This window comes from Equus quagga, chromosome 1 (assembly GCF_021613505.1).
Source record: "Equus quagga isolate Etosha38 chromosome 1, UCLA_HA_Equagga_1.0, whole genome shotgun sequence".
In the NCBI taxonomy this organism is placed as follows: Eukaryota; Metazoa; Chordata; class Mammalia; order Perissodactyla; family Equidae; genus Equus; species Equus quagga.
This window is the reverse complement of record NC_060267.1, coordinates 31,192,251-31,208,731: the sequence shown is the minus strand read 5'-3', so window position 1 is coordinate 31,208,731 and position 16,481 is coordinate 31,192,251. Positions and strand designations below refer to the sequence as shown.

At 37.6% G+C, this 16,481-nt stretch overlaps 1 protein-coding gene across 1 annotated transcript in view; it reads right to left on the bottom strand.

Moving 5' to 3' along the window:
- Positions 1–16,127, bottom strand: part of ERGIC2 (ERGIC and golgi 2) — a 41,004-nt gene extending 24,877 nt beyond the window's left edge. The window contains exons 1-5 of the mRNA XM_046683030.1: positions 16,045–16,127; positions 5,884–6,026; positions 4,011–4,119; positions 2,065–2,111; positions 497–567 (exon numbers count right to left, since the gene is read on the bottom strand). Coding sequence (XP_046538986.1) covers positions 497–567; positions 2,065–2,111; positions 4,011–4,119; positions 5,884–5,989 — 333 coding nt within the window. The 5' untranslated portion in view covers positions 5,990–6,026; positions 16,045–16,127. The remainder of the gene's footprint in view (positions 1–496; positions 568–2,064; positions 2,112–4,010; positions 4,120–5,883; positions 6,027–16,044) is intronic.
- Between the last annotated feature and the right edge of the window lie 354 nt (positions 16,128–16,481).

Genomic DNA, 16,481 nt, shown 5'->3' with positions numbered 1-16,481 from the left:
AATGTATTTCCCTAGCTTTGGGAAATCGAGGTGTGAGGGAGAAAGAAGTAAATGCATATGAAATTTCTCCTCTTAGCTACTGCTTCATTCTTGATTATGATAAGAGAAATACAGCTCAAACATTTTTAAAGACTAAAATTTGATAAAAGCAGAATATAAATAGGACACAGAACTTCCAAATCATCACTACAGCAACTACAAGAAAAAAGAAAAGGAAACTATTAGGAAGTATTAACAAAAGATACAAAATAAGAATAAGGTTATAAAACAGGTTTTAGAGGCTTATCCAAAATGCTAAAAATGGTTAGCTCTAGGCGTTGGTATTAGATATAACTTCCCTCCTCTAAATTTTTTTAAAGAACATGGATTACTTTTGAATTAAGAAAATACATTAAAAATCTAGCTCTGACAAAACTAAAAGCAAATATCAAAACTGTCTTCAAGGGAACAACTCCTTAAAGCATACTATTTAAAAAATAACATGAATCAAACTTACTGGTTCATAAACTAGACCATCTGCAGATGCAACCATTGTTTCTGCTAAATCCAATACATCTGCTCCAACATCTGAAAAGAAAAATTAGAAGTTTTACATTCTATGTTCAGAGCTAAACTATATCTGATATAAATTAAGATGACAAACAGAAAACTCATAAATATGTAGGATCACTTTCCTATACTGCTTATTTGTTCAAAAGTTAAAAGAGTAGAATTTGGAGTTTTGGTGGAGATTTTTTGAAAAATTAATAATGCTCTTTTTACTTTTTTTTTCCTTGAGGAAGATTAGCCCTGAGCTAACACCTGCTGCCAATCCTCCTCTTTTTGCTGAGGAAGATTGGCCCTGAGCTAACATCCGTGCTCATCTTCCTCTACTCTATATGTGGGACGCCTACCACAGCATGTCTTGTCAAGGAGTGCCATGTCCGCACCCGGGATCCCAACTGGCAAACTCTGGGCCCCCAAAGTGGAACGTGCGCACTTAACTGCTGCGCCACCAGGCCAGCCCGTCTTTTTACTTCTTGCTCAGTAAAAAGGATGACGAAGAATCTCATGGTGAAAGCATAAACTTTACTGAACTGAAGAGCTTTGAAAAAATTGGCAAGAACCTAATCACAAGTACTAAATAGCAGCTAAAGAAAATATTAATTACAAGAATTATTTTTAGAGATTAAAAGAAATCTTAAGGCAAAGCTGACAACTTTTCAAAAATCAACAAATAGGAAAAGTTTATTTTGAAAAAACTAAAATTTTAATGGTATTCAAACATGTAAAATAAAGCAAAATATGATATATTCAGTATTAACACTAACTCATAATTTAGATACAAAGTATTTCTTTTCTCTTAAAACCATCAACATAAGGAAAAATAAATGGAAAAGGAAGAGACTATTCCTTCTGAAATGAAACCTCCCAGAAATTAACCTCCTTAATTGGATAAAATTATTTCACACTTTAAAAAATTTTCTCTGAACTAGTGAATTCTCTACTTTTCAAGCAGTAATTTAAAACATCTCTTTCTTGCAAAAGGGTCCTCAATTTTGAGAGCAGTATTAATTCAAACATTATCTATCTGGCATTTAACCTTTTTCCACTTCTACCAGTATAATCAAGAGAAACCAGTGAAGAAACCAGAAAAGGGTAACATCACTATTAACTTCAAAGACTTGGATCTGTATGTTAATGAGCAAGAGTGAAAGCAAAGGGTGGTAAACCGAATCGGCGAAACCGGGCGTGTCTGCGGAGCCTGGGAGGTAAAAACTGGTACTCCAAACAAAAACACACTAAAGGATATACCTCAACTAGAACTCTGATTCACAACAACTTCCTCCAGCTTTCTTTTATTTTAACTGTACTAGTGTGAAAGTTAAATCTCTTCTCTTTATGGAAAAGAAATTTAAAGAATATAAGCTGAGGAGAAAAACAACATACATTATTAAATAACACTACAATAGCATCTTAAGATATCATAAAGGAAAAATAAAGTTAAAACATATCCAATGGTTTTACTAGCAATTGTTTAAACATAAACTATATATGGATTCATCAGGTTAAAGGTGTACTTACATTGACACTTCATGGCAACAGTAATATCTATATTGATTCTCAATTTGCTAAAAGACAAAAATGAAACAGTACCTGCCAATTAATCAACACAACATGAGGAATATAAATCAACTGATCCATGTAAAATTGATTTTAAACAGAATAAAATATGTCGACTAGAATTTGAATAGCATTTCTTATGGCCAAAACAAAGGTACTTTAAAAGTAAAAGTTCTATTTTGCAATTATTCCAAAACCCTTTCTGATTTCACAGGTTCTTAACACAGTATCTTTCAATTTAATAATGTCAACTCTAAATTAACAACTCCAAGCAACTCAGAAAAACGTCTTACCCTATTTACATAAACTTTATATAGAATATTCCTTTAAGAATGTAAAACTTTCAAAATCAAGAGTCAGGAATTACAAGTCTTTCTACTCTGTTTATCAAATAAATAGCAGACATCAGGCATTATGCCTGGTGCTGTACAAACACTATCTTCTTTATTCTTTACCACAGACCCATAAAGTGGACAGCTTCGCAGTTCTACAGACAAGCCAGTGGTGTTCAGGGGTGTGGAAACGCCTGACTTAGGATCACAGAACCACTGAAGTGGCATATTGGAGACCAGGTCTGTGTGACTCAGGAGAAATGCAATCAAAGTGCCAAAAACATCCTCTGATACTTATAGTTTTCCACAGCCTTTCTAAAAGCCTAAATCAATACTTTATTTTCAAATGATTAGTCCAAATCAAATTAATTTTCAAATATCAGAATTAATTAAGCACCATGAATAACAGAATGAGTACAATTAATATCAGTCCTGTCGTGTGCTTCCTATCAAAATCTTTTTACTCTCACAATTTTCATCTAGTTTCAGAATACAAATTATTAGAGCTTCATAGGGTCCTGAAGTTGTCTAGAGTTCAAAGTGTGCTCCAAATAACCCTGGGGTTTGGGCTCAGGAGACACTGGAGGAAGCAGAGGAGGAGGCCAAGCAGACAAGCTTCTGGGCATCCCCACTACACTTATGAGGTGAACAACAGAAGACTTCATTTGGAAAACATAAAAAGTACTTCACTGTGCTAAAAACAAACCAAATAAGAAACAATAAATTCTTTGAAAACTAATGGTATCAAGAATAATATTCATGTTATAGCTGGAGAAACTGAGGCCCAAAAGAAGTCAGTTGTGTGACCTGCCCAAGATTACACAACAATTTACAAATGTTGACTGACTTAATTCTCATTAACCTTATGAAGAAGGTACTGTAATTATTACGTCCATTTTACAGAAAAGGAAACCGAAGCATCCGCAGAGTTAGATTTAGCAGTTTCCCCAAAGTCTCACAGCTAGTAGATGGCAAAGCTGCAACTGGAATTGAGAAGTGAATGTCTCCCCCTTATCTAGTGCCAATCTTAACATCACAAACCTGTTATCTTTCATCAATTAAAAAATCCAAATAATACAAATAAAATAAAGTATATTATGTCTCTTAATTATGGCACTATATTTTCAAAGGTTTAAAAGTGATGCTATTTACATTAAAATTTAGTTTAGATACAATTCATAAAAGTCAAGTTATAAATGTATAAAATGTATCTTTAAACAATTTATTTTCCAGCTCACACAGATCAGCAAGATATTTCAAAATCTAAAGTGTAAACAGTTTCAAAACACTAAATAATTTCCATCATTTCAACATCTAAGGAAAATATACTGTGTTCTCCTAACCTTTGTAAACAAGTGCATATTAAATCAGAAAACCTCTCTTTTAGAATTTACCCAGTATTCAAATGATTCTAATATGTTTCACTTAATAAGTGCAATTAATGAGAATTTTTCTGGACTATCTCTTCAAAACTAAAATAAACCAAGTATAAAAGGTTAGACTTTTTTGTTAAAGATATATTATCTTTTAAATAATTTGAATCTAAATGTATTTCAAAGAGAAAAAGACAGTTACCTAGAAAAATCCTTGTCCACTTCATATTCATACTTCATCCACGTATCTTGATATACTGAAAATTCCATTATGGTTAATAAAGCCATAGTGGTAAATGCTATTAGAGAAACTGAGAAATACAACAAAAACAGAATTAAAACAATTTTTAAAAAGTAAACAAGAAACTATTTTCAATGAGATTAAGATTAGCAAAGAATGCCCTAATATGATTGCCATGTGAATGAATACTCAAAAGATTTTTCTTAAAATGTTCATTATAGATTTTTTCTAAAACATCTTGAAAATGAAGATTTAATGGGCACAAACAGCTGAACTATTGAGAAAGCAGTTTATTTCTTCAATATTAAGAGCATCTCTCACTAAACAAATTTGCCAAAATTTTACAAAACACAAAACTTCTACTTTCTCATATATAGTAGTGTCACAGATATGATAAATGATGAAAGTAAGCACAAGTTTTACAATACAAATTTGAAAGTAGTATCCTCATAATTAAAAATGTATCCATGCCTGTAACCCAATTTGAAAAGAACAAGACTAGCCTAATTTCTTAGATCCTGAAAAGCACAAACAATCTATGTGCCAGAAACTCAAATAACATCTCCAAACCCCTAATAAAATGCTCATCTCCTTTGGAATCACCTAAATACATCACTTCATTTTATGAAAGCAAGTGAAAGATCTGACAAAAAGGAAAGAACTATTATATACTATGACAAAACACACTTAAAATGGATTGTGCAACAAGAACTTGCACTATTTTCATTAATAAAACAATCACAAATGATTATAAATAATAAGCAACCTATTACATACTCTAGCAAGTGAAATGTCAATCTTACGTGACAAATATATTATTTTATTAGCTCTTCATGGGGAAAGAAATAGTAAATATTGTTATAGTTGCCTATTTTTCCTATATATTTCACTATTTTTTTTATTTAACAAATACTTCTATCTGTACCAGGTACTGTTCTAAGCATCTCACAAATATTAACTTATTTAATTGCTACAGCAATCCTATTAGGCAAATACTGATTGATAGCATTCTCATTTCATGGAAAAAGAAATTAAAGCACAGATGAAGCGAGTACTTCTCAAGGTCAAATAGTGAGGAAGGGGCAGAGCTGGGATTTAAATCCAGACGGTCTGCTTCCAAAGTCTCACCTCTAAACTATTACCCCATGCTGCCTCTCTTCAATAATGTGAAACCTAAGAATTTTTATTATAATGTCTAAATTGATATATTCTTTTTTTTTTGAGGAAGATTAGCCCTGAGGTAACTTCTTCCAATCCTCCTCTTTTTGCTGAGGAAGGCTGGCCCTGAGCTAACATCATGCCCATCTTCCTCTACTTTATACGTGGGATGCCTACCACAGCATGGCTTGACAAGCTGTGCCCTGTCTGGACCCGGGATCTGAACCAGTGAACCCTGGGCCGCCAAGAAGCAGAACGTGTGAACTTAACGGATATGCCACCAGGCCAGGCCCAAATTGATTTATTCTTAATTAAAATAAGACTGAGGCAGTTTCAACATCATTAAATAACTTCTTCCAAGTTTAATTCTATTTATATATAATCTTGTTAATATAATTATACAAAACTCAAGAGCACCAAAGCATTAAAATTGGATTAATTTGCACAGTAATGTTGTAATAAACACTGCTAAATGCACAGACTGCACTGGGTTAGATGCCAAAGAGAATACATATAAGAATACAATTAGAGGAAACAGTGTGACAGGAGGACAGACCAGTTACGAAGTTACTGCACAATTCATTGATGAGTTTTTCCTCATGGCTACATTTCTGTACGTTGTTGACTATAGCACTCAGAAGCTGTACTTAGTGAAGGAGTTTTAATTTGAACTCACCTGTACCCCCACTGGCTGAAGTCTCTACATAGCTGTCAGGAACCTTCGGAAAGGCATCCAACTCTTTCACCAAATTCAAGGTTTTTTTCCGATTCAGTCGCCTCATCTTCAGGAAAACCTTCTTCTTCTTTCATATAGTCATGCTAAGGAATAAATAATAAATGAATCCTCTAAAAAGATTAAAAGGTTTCTTTTGTTTTTAGATAACTGACAAATGTCCTTGGAACAGCTTAACATTCTCATTCCTCCTTGAGAAAAAAAGGTTAACGCTTATCCACACCTCTCCTTTCTCCACACCCACCCTGAAAGTACTACTGAAAAAAAAAAGAGTGAAAAGCAATTCAATCATATTCTTAATATTTAAATATACAAATTAAAATATGAAAATTTTTCTCCTATTAAATTAACAAATATCTAAAAATAATATATTCCTACTGAAGGAAGACAATGAAGTAAAACGGGCATGCTCACACACTGCTAACAAGAACATAAACATTCACCACTCCCCTTCTGACTAAGTCAATTCCTTTTTTAGGAATGTATCCTAAGGCAATAATCTGGGTTGCACACAAAAATTTGATTGTGAGGATATTTCTCAAACTGTTATTTTTAAATATTGAAGACAGAAACAAATTCCTGGTATCCAATATACAAATAAAGACAAATTAAAAGCTAGGAATCTATATAAGAACTGAAAACCTTACAGAAGAAAACAGTTAATGACATAAGAAAATACTTACGATACATTAAGAAAAGACTGCAAGGCCATATGGGTCCAGTTTTATGAAAGATGGGGAAAGATATACAAGAGATAAACTGAAAGTCTATACACAAAAATATTACAAGGAGATCACAGTTAGGATTTTAACTGTCTTCTCTAAAAAATTTTGGACATTTCAAATTATCTATTTTTACAATAAAAATATTATTTAAAAATTGACTGCTTGCTGTTCTTTTCTTGATCGCATGCCAAGTACACATGAAATGTTATAAAGCCATAAAAATAACTGAATCCTCAAATATTTATACACTTTTTATGACTGATTTAGATAAGTAATACTCTAGGTGATACTATAAAGCATTGCCAGAAATCAAAGTTGTATTAACAAAATCAACACCTAACAGCAGAATAAATCAAATGGCTGCAGAAGTTACTCAAAGAGAAAGAATGTCTCCAGAAGAAGGCAGAAAGACTTGTCTGAGATCCAACGGGTAGGATTAATACAGAAAGAATAGGCCATAGAAAGGGCATTCATGGAGAAAAAGGAGTCAGAGAAGTAAAAACTGGCAGCAAACATGAACGCTGTCCAAGAGAGCAGGCCCTAACCAGGGCACCACTAATTAGTCGGCGAAAGAGCCACTGCCCTAAAGTGAAGTTGGATGTATTAACAGGCTAATTTCATTTGCCATTAAAAACATCCAACTATCTCGCCTTGCTGACACCGTGCTCACAAAGTGGGCTTCAGATTCTAATTATGCTTCTCACGTGTATGGTTTCCCTAAGGAAAAAAGAACATATAGACAAAACACATGATAGCTTCTGATCCCCATGACAGTTATAAAACTGGTATTCTCATTTGTAAATTAAGCTTCTAACTTTTTGTTAGGCAAAAGCCATGCTCCCTAAGTTTGTTCAACTCAGAGTGTAATCAAATTTATTTTCTTTACCTACTTAGTAGTAACTGCATCAAGATTGATCTTTCTTCAATCTTTCAATTTCTATTCATTCTTTCCTATTGGAGTTAAATATCAAATATGTTCAAGCCTCTTCTCTTTAAAAGGAAACTCTCCACTTAAGCTCCAGTCCAACTATAGATCTCTAGCTGCATACCTATAGCCAAACTTAAAAGAATGAGCTGTCCTCATCCCTCCACTGTAACCACGTCCTCACCACAGGCTCACCTCTTAACTCAATTTGCTCTCAGCAAGGTCATTAGCAACTTCCTTAGTACTAAAGCCAATGGACACTTTTTAGTCCTTAACTAATTTTGCCTCTGAGAAACTACAGTTTATCACTTCTTTTTCTTCTTGAAACAGTCCTTTACCTCGGCTTAAGTAATACTAAACTCCTGATTTTCAGTCTAGCTCTAAGACTTTCTTTGGCTTGCTTGGCAGACTTCTCAGATCCTCACTAGGCCCTCCTCCCAACCTCCACACTTTCCCCAAGTGATCTCCCATCCCTTCCATTTCCATCTACATGTTTATTCCTCCCAAATCTTTACTCCTAGTCCAAAGCTCTCTGCAGACATGTCTATCTTCTTGCCTTCTACGCATTTTCATTGGGACATTCCAAACACAATTCAGATTCAACAAGTCCAAAAATGAATGCCTCACCCTACGAAACCTGCTTCTCCTCCTGTGTCCCTACCTCAGCTAATGATGACACTACGCACTCAAAAGCACAAACCAGGAACAAAGGTTCCATTCTTAGACTTGAGCTCTTCCTACATTTCTCTTAGATCTGTCTTCTCTTTTCCAGGCCCACTGGGAAGTTCCTTATTTGGCCCCTAGTCCCGCTGCCACAATCTATTTGCATTGCTTCGACAAACTCCAATCTTCAATCTTGCAATTCACTCCTCACACTACAACCGATAATCTTTTTAATAGTACATAAAACTGATCATATAAATTTTCTTTCAAAATCTTTGTATAGGTTCCCCTTACATTTAAAGAGTTTGGAATCTATCCCAACACAGTTTACAAAGTTGTCAAAAAACAGGTCCTGCTTATTTCTCTTCAAACCCAATCCCCCAAAGTCTTAAGTTCCAGCCAAACTAAATCACTTCCTATTCCTTAAATACACTGTTCTCTCAGCCAGAAATATGGTTGCTCCCCCCTCCCACCTCTACACTTGGCCAAGTCCTACTTACTCTTCAAGTCTCAGTCTAGACATCTCTCTTTTGAGGGGAAAAAAAACCCTATGATCTCAAACATATTAGTTACAATATGTGCTCCTAGAACACCGTGCCTTTATCACACTATTTCTAATTCCTTGTTTAATTTCTATCTTCTCCACTGTTAATGTTAGGGCAAGAACCACGTCTAACTTGATCTTTTTATCTCCAATGCCTGGCACAGCAGGTATTTGATAAATACTTATGGAAGAAAGGAAAAAAGAAAGGGAAGGATAGAAAGAGGGAGGAAGGGAGGAAGGAAGGAAGTTTTCCCAAACAAGGAAGAAAGGAAGGAAATTTCCCCAGAAACACCCATGGTAGCACAGCTTTCCAACCAAAACAAACTGTCATACTTAGATAGGTAAATATATAAAAATATAAGATCCACCAGGACAAGAATTTTTCTGTTTTGTTCACTAGCACATAGAACGGTGGTTGGCACATAGTAGGTATAGCATTGTTGAGCAAATAAATAACATTGTGAATTTTACTTCCTAAACTTTCTATATTTTTATAAGCTTTATAAATGCTTTCTTTTTTTTTTTAAAGATTTTATTTTTTCCTTTTTCTCCCCAAAGTTCCCCGATACATAGTTGTATATTCTTCGTGTGGGTCCTTCTAGTTGTGGCATGTGGGATGCTGCCTCAGCATGGTTTGATGAGCAGTACCATGTCCGCACCCAGGATTCGAACCAACGAAACACTGGGCCGCCTGCAGCGGAGCACACGAACTCAACCACTTGGCCATGGGGCCAGCCCCTATAAATGCTTTCTTTTAAATTATATGTAAGTATAAGGATATGGCAAGCAGCTAGTTACTTTTACAAACCCTATAACAATTCATACAACCTATTCAGCATTCCTCCCTTAAAAGTGTAGCTAGTATATCCCATTTGGCTACCTCCCAGCCTTTAGCTTCTTCTTTCCCTATTTTCCACAATTATTATTCTAGAATGAGGCACCTTGCCACTCTGCTACTCCTCCTGTCCAATTCTTGTTAGCTCAGCACTAACCTACATCCAAGAAACCCTATCTCCACTACCTGCCACTGTTCTGATACAAACAAGTTGTCCACAACTTCTAGCTTTTCTAAAAGCAATCCTTTTACCTGCTCTGTTTATGAAGCCTGACGTTCTCCTGGTGGTAATTCTCTTCGAGTCTTTACTTCATTTCTGAGACACACAGGTAAAGAAGTAGCATGTTTTATCATGATTTTTCAATCATCTTCCCTTTTCAAGTCTATCTTCTAATAATAATAATAATAATAATAAACACATATAGTACATAGAATTATAGCTTTCATATTATATGGTAAGTATTATTTGAAGCACTTTATATATTAATTCATTTAATCCTCTAAACGACTCTATGAAGTAGATAATATTTTTATTCTCATTTATACATAAGGAAACTGAGGCACATAACAGTCAAGTAATTTTCGCAGGGTCACACAGCAGGCAGTAGAACCTGGATTCGACCCCAGGCAGCTTGGCTCCAGAGTCCATGCTCCAAACCACAGTGTACACTGACTCTCACCTCAGTATTTATCATCTTCTCCTAACATCTGGATATATTTACAATTTCCTTAATGCCTTCAGCACCTGGATCATTCAGTATGCTTCTCTTCTTCCCCATCCCATCAGCATCCTTTGGAACTCACAACCCTATGACACTCATCCTGTGGCATTCATTCACAATGATAACCATTTTACCATGCAAGTGTAACAGATCTTCTACTCCTATGACTTCCAGCTTAATTCTACGCAAAGCCACACACAAGCAAAGCCATGTTTTGGCTCCTCTTAACTTTTTTTATTTTTGAGGAAGATTAGCCCTGAGCTCACATCCGTGCCCATCTTCCCCTACTTTACATGTAGGACACCTGCCACAGCATGGCTTGACAAGCGGTGCCATGTCCACACCCGGTATCTGAACTGGCGAACCTGGGCCGCCGAAGCAGAACGTGTGAATTTAACCGCTGCGCCACTGGGTCGGCTCCCTTTCTTAACTTTTAAAGGTGTTCCACTTGGGGCTGGCCTGATGGCACAGCAGTTAAGTTCGCACGTTCTGCTTCTCGGCGGCTGGGGGTTCACAGGTTTGGATCCCGGGTGCAGACATGACACCACTTGGCAAAAAGCCATGCTGTGGTAGGCATCCCACCTATAAAAAAGTAGAGGAAGATGGGTATGGATGTTAGCGCAGGGCCGGTCTTCCTCAGCAAAAAGAGGAGGATTGGTGGTGGTTAGCTCAGGGCTGATCTTCCTCAACAAAACAAAAACATAAACAAAATAAAGGTGTTCCACCACTAAAATCCAAAACACTACTTTCCCTCTCTGAGAAGAGTCAATCATCCTTCCTGCACTTTAACTTCCTGAGGAGGACAGAATCTGCTCTGCCTTTTCCTTGGTCTCCTCTCAGTTACCCAGTTCCATTGCTCCCATTCCCACTCTACTTGGCTCTCCAAGCAACGTGGTCAGTGATTTTCAAAAATGCATTTAGAAATACCCTAGATCAGCAGTTTCCAGAAGTCACTGCCATTCCATTACAAAATTTTCTAGTCTGTACCTAAATTAAAAAACAAGGACAATATAGGAATTTTTTTAAAAGCTAAATTTATTCAATTTAAAAACGTGTCCTTTATTCTGAGATTATTTCTCCCCTTTTTTGTGTGTCAAAATGTCCTTTCTTTTATGAAATAATAAAAGTAGAGAACAGAGGATTTTTGTTTGTGTTGTTTTTGAATGTCCTTCTTTAGGAAAATTAAAAACTGAAATTCGACATCAGTCCCTAAATACTGTCCCTTTCCCCGTTTTTTCTATATATTTTTTGTACTTGTCCACAAAAGCTAAAAATTTGGGAGCCACTGCATCAGATTCCTTTGCCCACTGGGTTGGTATTGCTCTTCATACTTTGACAATCTCCAGTACCATATCTGTTTTCTTTGATTTCTCTCCTAAATTGCTGTGTATATTAAAAAACAAGACAAAAAACTCCAGGAAGTCACTTGATAACAGCTGAGACTAAGACAAAGCTTCCAAAAACTGCATAAGACGTAAGAAATAATCTTTCATGCTGGAACACAGACACACATTATCACACCCAATCTAAGTCATGTCATACAGCCGATATTTCATCACTGTGTCCACTTGAATATAATGAGACTATCAGATGCTTTGCCAAAACTAAAATATAGAATTCATGATCCTTTTTACACTCTGCTCAATTAAGTTTAATTACTTCTCCAAACAAAAATGGAGACATAATTTATCTCCTGCTACCCACATTTTATGAGCTAACTTGTATTTTTAATATATATTTGGCAATATGAGAAATATTCAATTGGTTAATACATGTGGCCATGTTGTGGATTGACCTATGTTCCCCAAAAGGACATATTAAAGTCCTAACCCCTGGTATCTGTGAATGAGCCTTATTTGGAAATATTTGGTCTTTGAAGATACAATTTGTTAGGATGAGATCATACTGGATTAAGGTGGCACAAAATCCAATGACTGGTGTCCTTATAAGAGGGCCATGTGAAGACACACAGACACAGGGGAGAACGCCATGTCAAGACAGAGGCAGAGATCAAAATGATGCAAAGTCAAGATGCTCCCACATAGACCAAGGAGCGCTAAGGACTGCCCAGATGTTAGAAGAGGCATGGAAGGATTCTTTCCTAGAGCTATCAGAGGGAGCATGGCCCTGCCAACACCTTGATTTCAGTCTACTAGACTTTAGAAATGTGAGAGAAGAAATCTCTCTTTTTTTAAGCCATCCAGTTTCTGGTGATTTGTTATGGCAGCCCTATGAAAGCAATACAAGCCATGAATAAGGATGAGAAAGGAGACAGGACAAATATTATCCAGGCCATCACTGAACTTCAGAAATGAAAAGCAAACTACAACTTAGCTGTAATTTTACATTACTTAACTATACTGCATTAGGATACAATAAAAAAAATTTTATGAAAGATAACTTAGTTTCACTTTACAAACACTATATATCCAAAAGAAGCACTAATCCTTTTTTCTTTAAAACTTACTTTTTACAACAGTTAAATGTTTTTAAAATTGTTTATCCTAACATAATTCAAATAAATCTAATAACCTTCTGAGTGATAAAAAAGGTTTAGCTGGAAGCCAAATAAGAGTATAAATGTGAATTTTGTGATCAGAAGTACTTGGGTTACTATCTAGGCACTTACCAGCTGTGTGACAAATTTGGAAAGATCCTCAACTTCTCAGAATCCTTTCTTATAATTTTATTTTAAAAGAGGGGGGCCTGCCCCATGGCTGAGTGGTTAAGTTCGTGCGCTCCACTGCAGCGGCCCAGGGTTTCACCAGTTCGGATCCCAGGCGCCAATATGGCACCGCTCATCAGGCCATGTTGATGCGGCGTCCCACATGCCACAACTAGAAGGACCCACAACTAAAAATATACAACTAGGTACCAGAGGGTTTTGAGGAGAAAAAGGAAAAATAAAATCTTTAAAAAAATAAAAATAAAAAGTAAAAGGAGGTGGGGCTGGCCCCGTGGCCGAGTGGTTGGGTTCGTGCGCTCTGCTGCAGGCAGCCCAGTGTTTCGTTGGTTCGAATCCTGGGCACAGACATGACACTGCTCATCAAACCACGCTGAGGCAGCGTCCCACATACCACAACTAGAAGGACCCACAACGAAGAATATACAACTATACAACAAAAGGAAAAAATAAAATCTTAAAAATAAATAAATAAATAAATAAAAGGAGGGGGGTATTAATGGTTATGTCATAGTTTTTAATCAAGAGAAAAATGATTCATTTGATAAATGTCTGTTTCTAATTCTGAAAAGAAATGCAAAGACTTGCAGGATATTTGAGATTTATGTTAAGGTCCTTGAGGATAGTGGGAGAGTATTGGAGGTTAGTTAATAATATCATGAATAGACCGAGGATGATATAAATTGATAGAATAAAAGTTAAGAGAAAAGACTGCAGAGCGATGGCAACACAACAATTTGGAAGCGCCTAGTAGCAATGTGAAGCAAGGACAAACACAATCCTCCTCAAAGAATGGCTTGACTATAGTAACTACTGGGGCCGGCCCGGTGGCACAGTGGTTAAGTGCGCACGTTCCGCTTTGGTGGCCTGGGGTTTGCCAGGTGGGATCCCGGGTGTGGACATGGCACTGCTTGGCAAGCCATGCTGTGGTAGGCATCCCACATATAAAATAGAGGAAAATGGGCACCGATGTTAGCTCAGGGCCAGTCTTCCTCAGCAAAAAGAGGAGGATTGGCAGCAGATGTTAGCTCAGGGCTAATCTTCTTCTTCTTCAAAAAAAAAGCGTACAAAATTGAAGTAACAAGTATAAGGAACATGTGAGGAAAAGGTCCTGGACAAATGAAATATATTTACAAGAGAATGAACATCCCCCAAAGCAAGGAGAATGGGATAACAAGGCATCTAGAGCAGTAGAACTGACGTAGACTGTGATAACACTACAGGGAGTAGTAGAAAGGAGGAATTTGTACCTTAGTAATTAAGACACGATAAAACGTTTAAGCAAGCAAGCACTTGGAAGATAGAGACTAAGGACTTATTAACCATACAGAACAAAGAGTGTTTAATCAATCTGGAGCCAGAAAGAAATTACTTTAAAAAGTGTCTTTTTCAGTCTATATTTTGACTGCGTAACAGGTCAACATTTTGTAACAACAGAAGTTAGAAAACAAAAATGATAAAATAAGAAGAGCTAACACTTACCGAATGCTAACTGTATGCCAGGCATGGTTCCAAGTACTCTGCATGTTTTAAATCATTTAATCTCACCAACCACCTTATGAGTTAGGTATTATTCTTATTCCAATTTTGCAGATAAGGAAACTAAGACACAAAGAGGTTAATGTGCCCATCATGACACCAAGGGGCAGAACCAAAATAAATATTGGAAAACTATGAAATAGAATTTGTAGCAGGCATAGACTGCCTAAAAGTAACTTCTGTTAAAAATAAGTGTCACTATTTTTTCCAATTAAATCACTAACCCCCAAAGAAAATCAATAATTTATGCTTTTTTCTAATTCTTTTGTTGTTGTTGTTGTTGTTCCAGACTAGGCCTGAATTCTTTTGAGAGATCTTTTAAGCATGATATATTTTTATGATTTGCACCCACAAGCCATTACAACACTCAGTTGTGTACTAAAGTTTATTATCAAAAAGAAATTCCTCCCCCGCTCCCCTCCCATAAGTATGGAATTTCTTTTTCGCATGCTTTTCCTCTAACAGAAGTGGAGTAATCGCACGATTTAAATAACTTAAAGATATCGATAACCAAATTAAGCAGACAAGCATACGTCCCGAATTGTTCAGTGAACAACCCTGACTCATTTCTGTATAATGGCTGTACTGTGTACTAGAGTTCAATCTATCAGGCTAGGCAATTACTTGAAATACTTAAGTACCACTTCAAACAAATGAATAAATCCTGTTTTTAGTGTATGTTTAATTGCTTCTGAAAGCCAGTCTTGCAACATTTTAACAGACATTACGTAACCCTGCGTTAAGTCTCGGGGGCACTAAATCCCAAATACAAAAGTTACTTCAACGTGTCTTCTCAAGCACTGACCTATCCACTCTACACACTACCTTTACCCAAGGCTATGTGCTACCACGAGTCGACACGTTACCTTCTGAGGGTTTCTTAACCCTCGAGGGATTAGGAAAAGTCGCGACACTCGGAGCTGTCTCCTAAGCATCTCGCCCAGCCCTGCCCCTTTCTCAGCTTCCCAGGCGGCGTGCGAAACTCTCCTTCCCGGCGAGGCCAAGACCTCAGTCTTTCTTAAAAAGAGAGAGCAACTTGCTGCCAAGAATTTGGTGTTTGTATGAAGAGGGGTGGGGAGCCAGACGCCCGGGAGGATGGGGACACGATCCGGCTGCTCTGCACGCGGGACCCCCCTCGCCTGCGGACGGGAGGAGCCATCGGCCACTGTGAGAAGCAACGGGTCCGGGTCAGCAGCCGTCGGGGCAGCACCGAAACTCCTTCAAGTTGCAAGACAGCGCACGGCCCGCGGAGACCGGGGCTCCCGGGCGCAGCGCTGCCCAGGGTCCTGCCAGTAACGCCCCCGGGGGAAGCGGAGCGGCTCCCGGGCCGGCCCGCTCTCCAAAGGAGAGCGATGAACACGGGGAACCAACGCCAGGACAGGCACTCAGTCCCCTTAACCACGTTCATGCCCTGAACAGCCCTGGAACAACCAAGGGAACAGCACCCGGCGGGGTTTCAATATTTTACCTTGTGCTACGGTCCCAGCCGACCGCCATGTTTCACAGAAGCCCGGGTCGCCCGGGCTCCCGTTTGCCCAGAAATATCGCGAGAACAAAAGCGACTAACACCGCTGAAAACGTCAAATAGGAGACGATGTCGAGTTCTCGCGATAATTCCCTCTGCTGACGCAGTGCAAGTCAAGAGGTCAAGATGAAAGGGGCGTGGCTAAGCAGAACGGAGGTTGAAACTTACTTTAGGTGTAACCACGTGGCCGGTAAACAATCAGCTTCTCCAGGGAGGCCGAGGTTACTTTCCGACTCACACTTAGGAGGCCTTAGGATGAATCTCAACTCCTCATGCCGTACTTCATTACTAACGAGAGACTTGGGCGCAGGAATTTATCGTTTACAACCCTAATACGTATCCTTCCACTCTGCACCACGTTTTGTGCCTTTTCTGTCTTT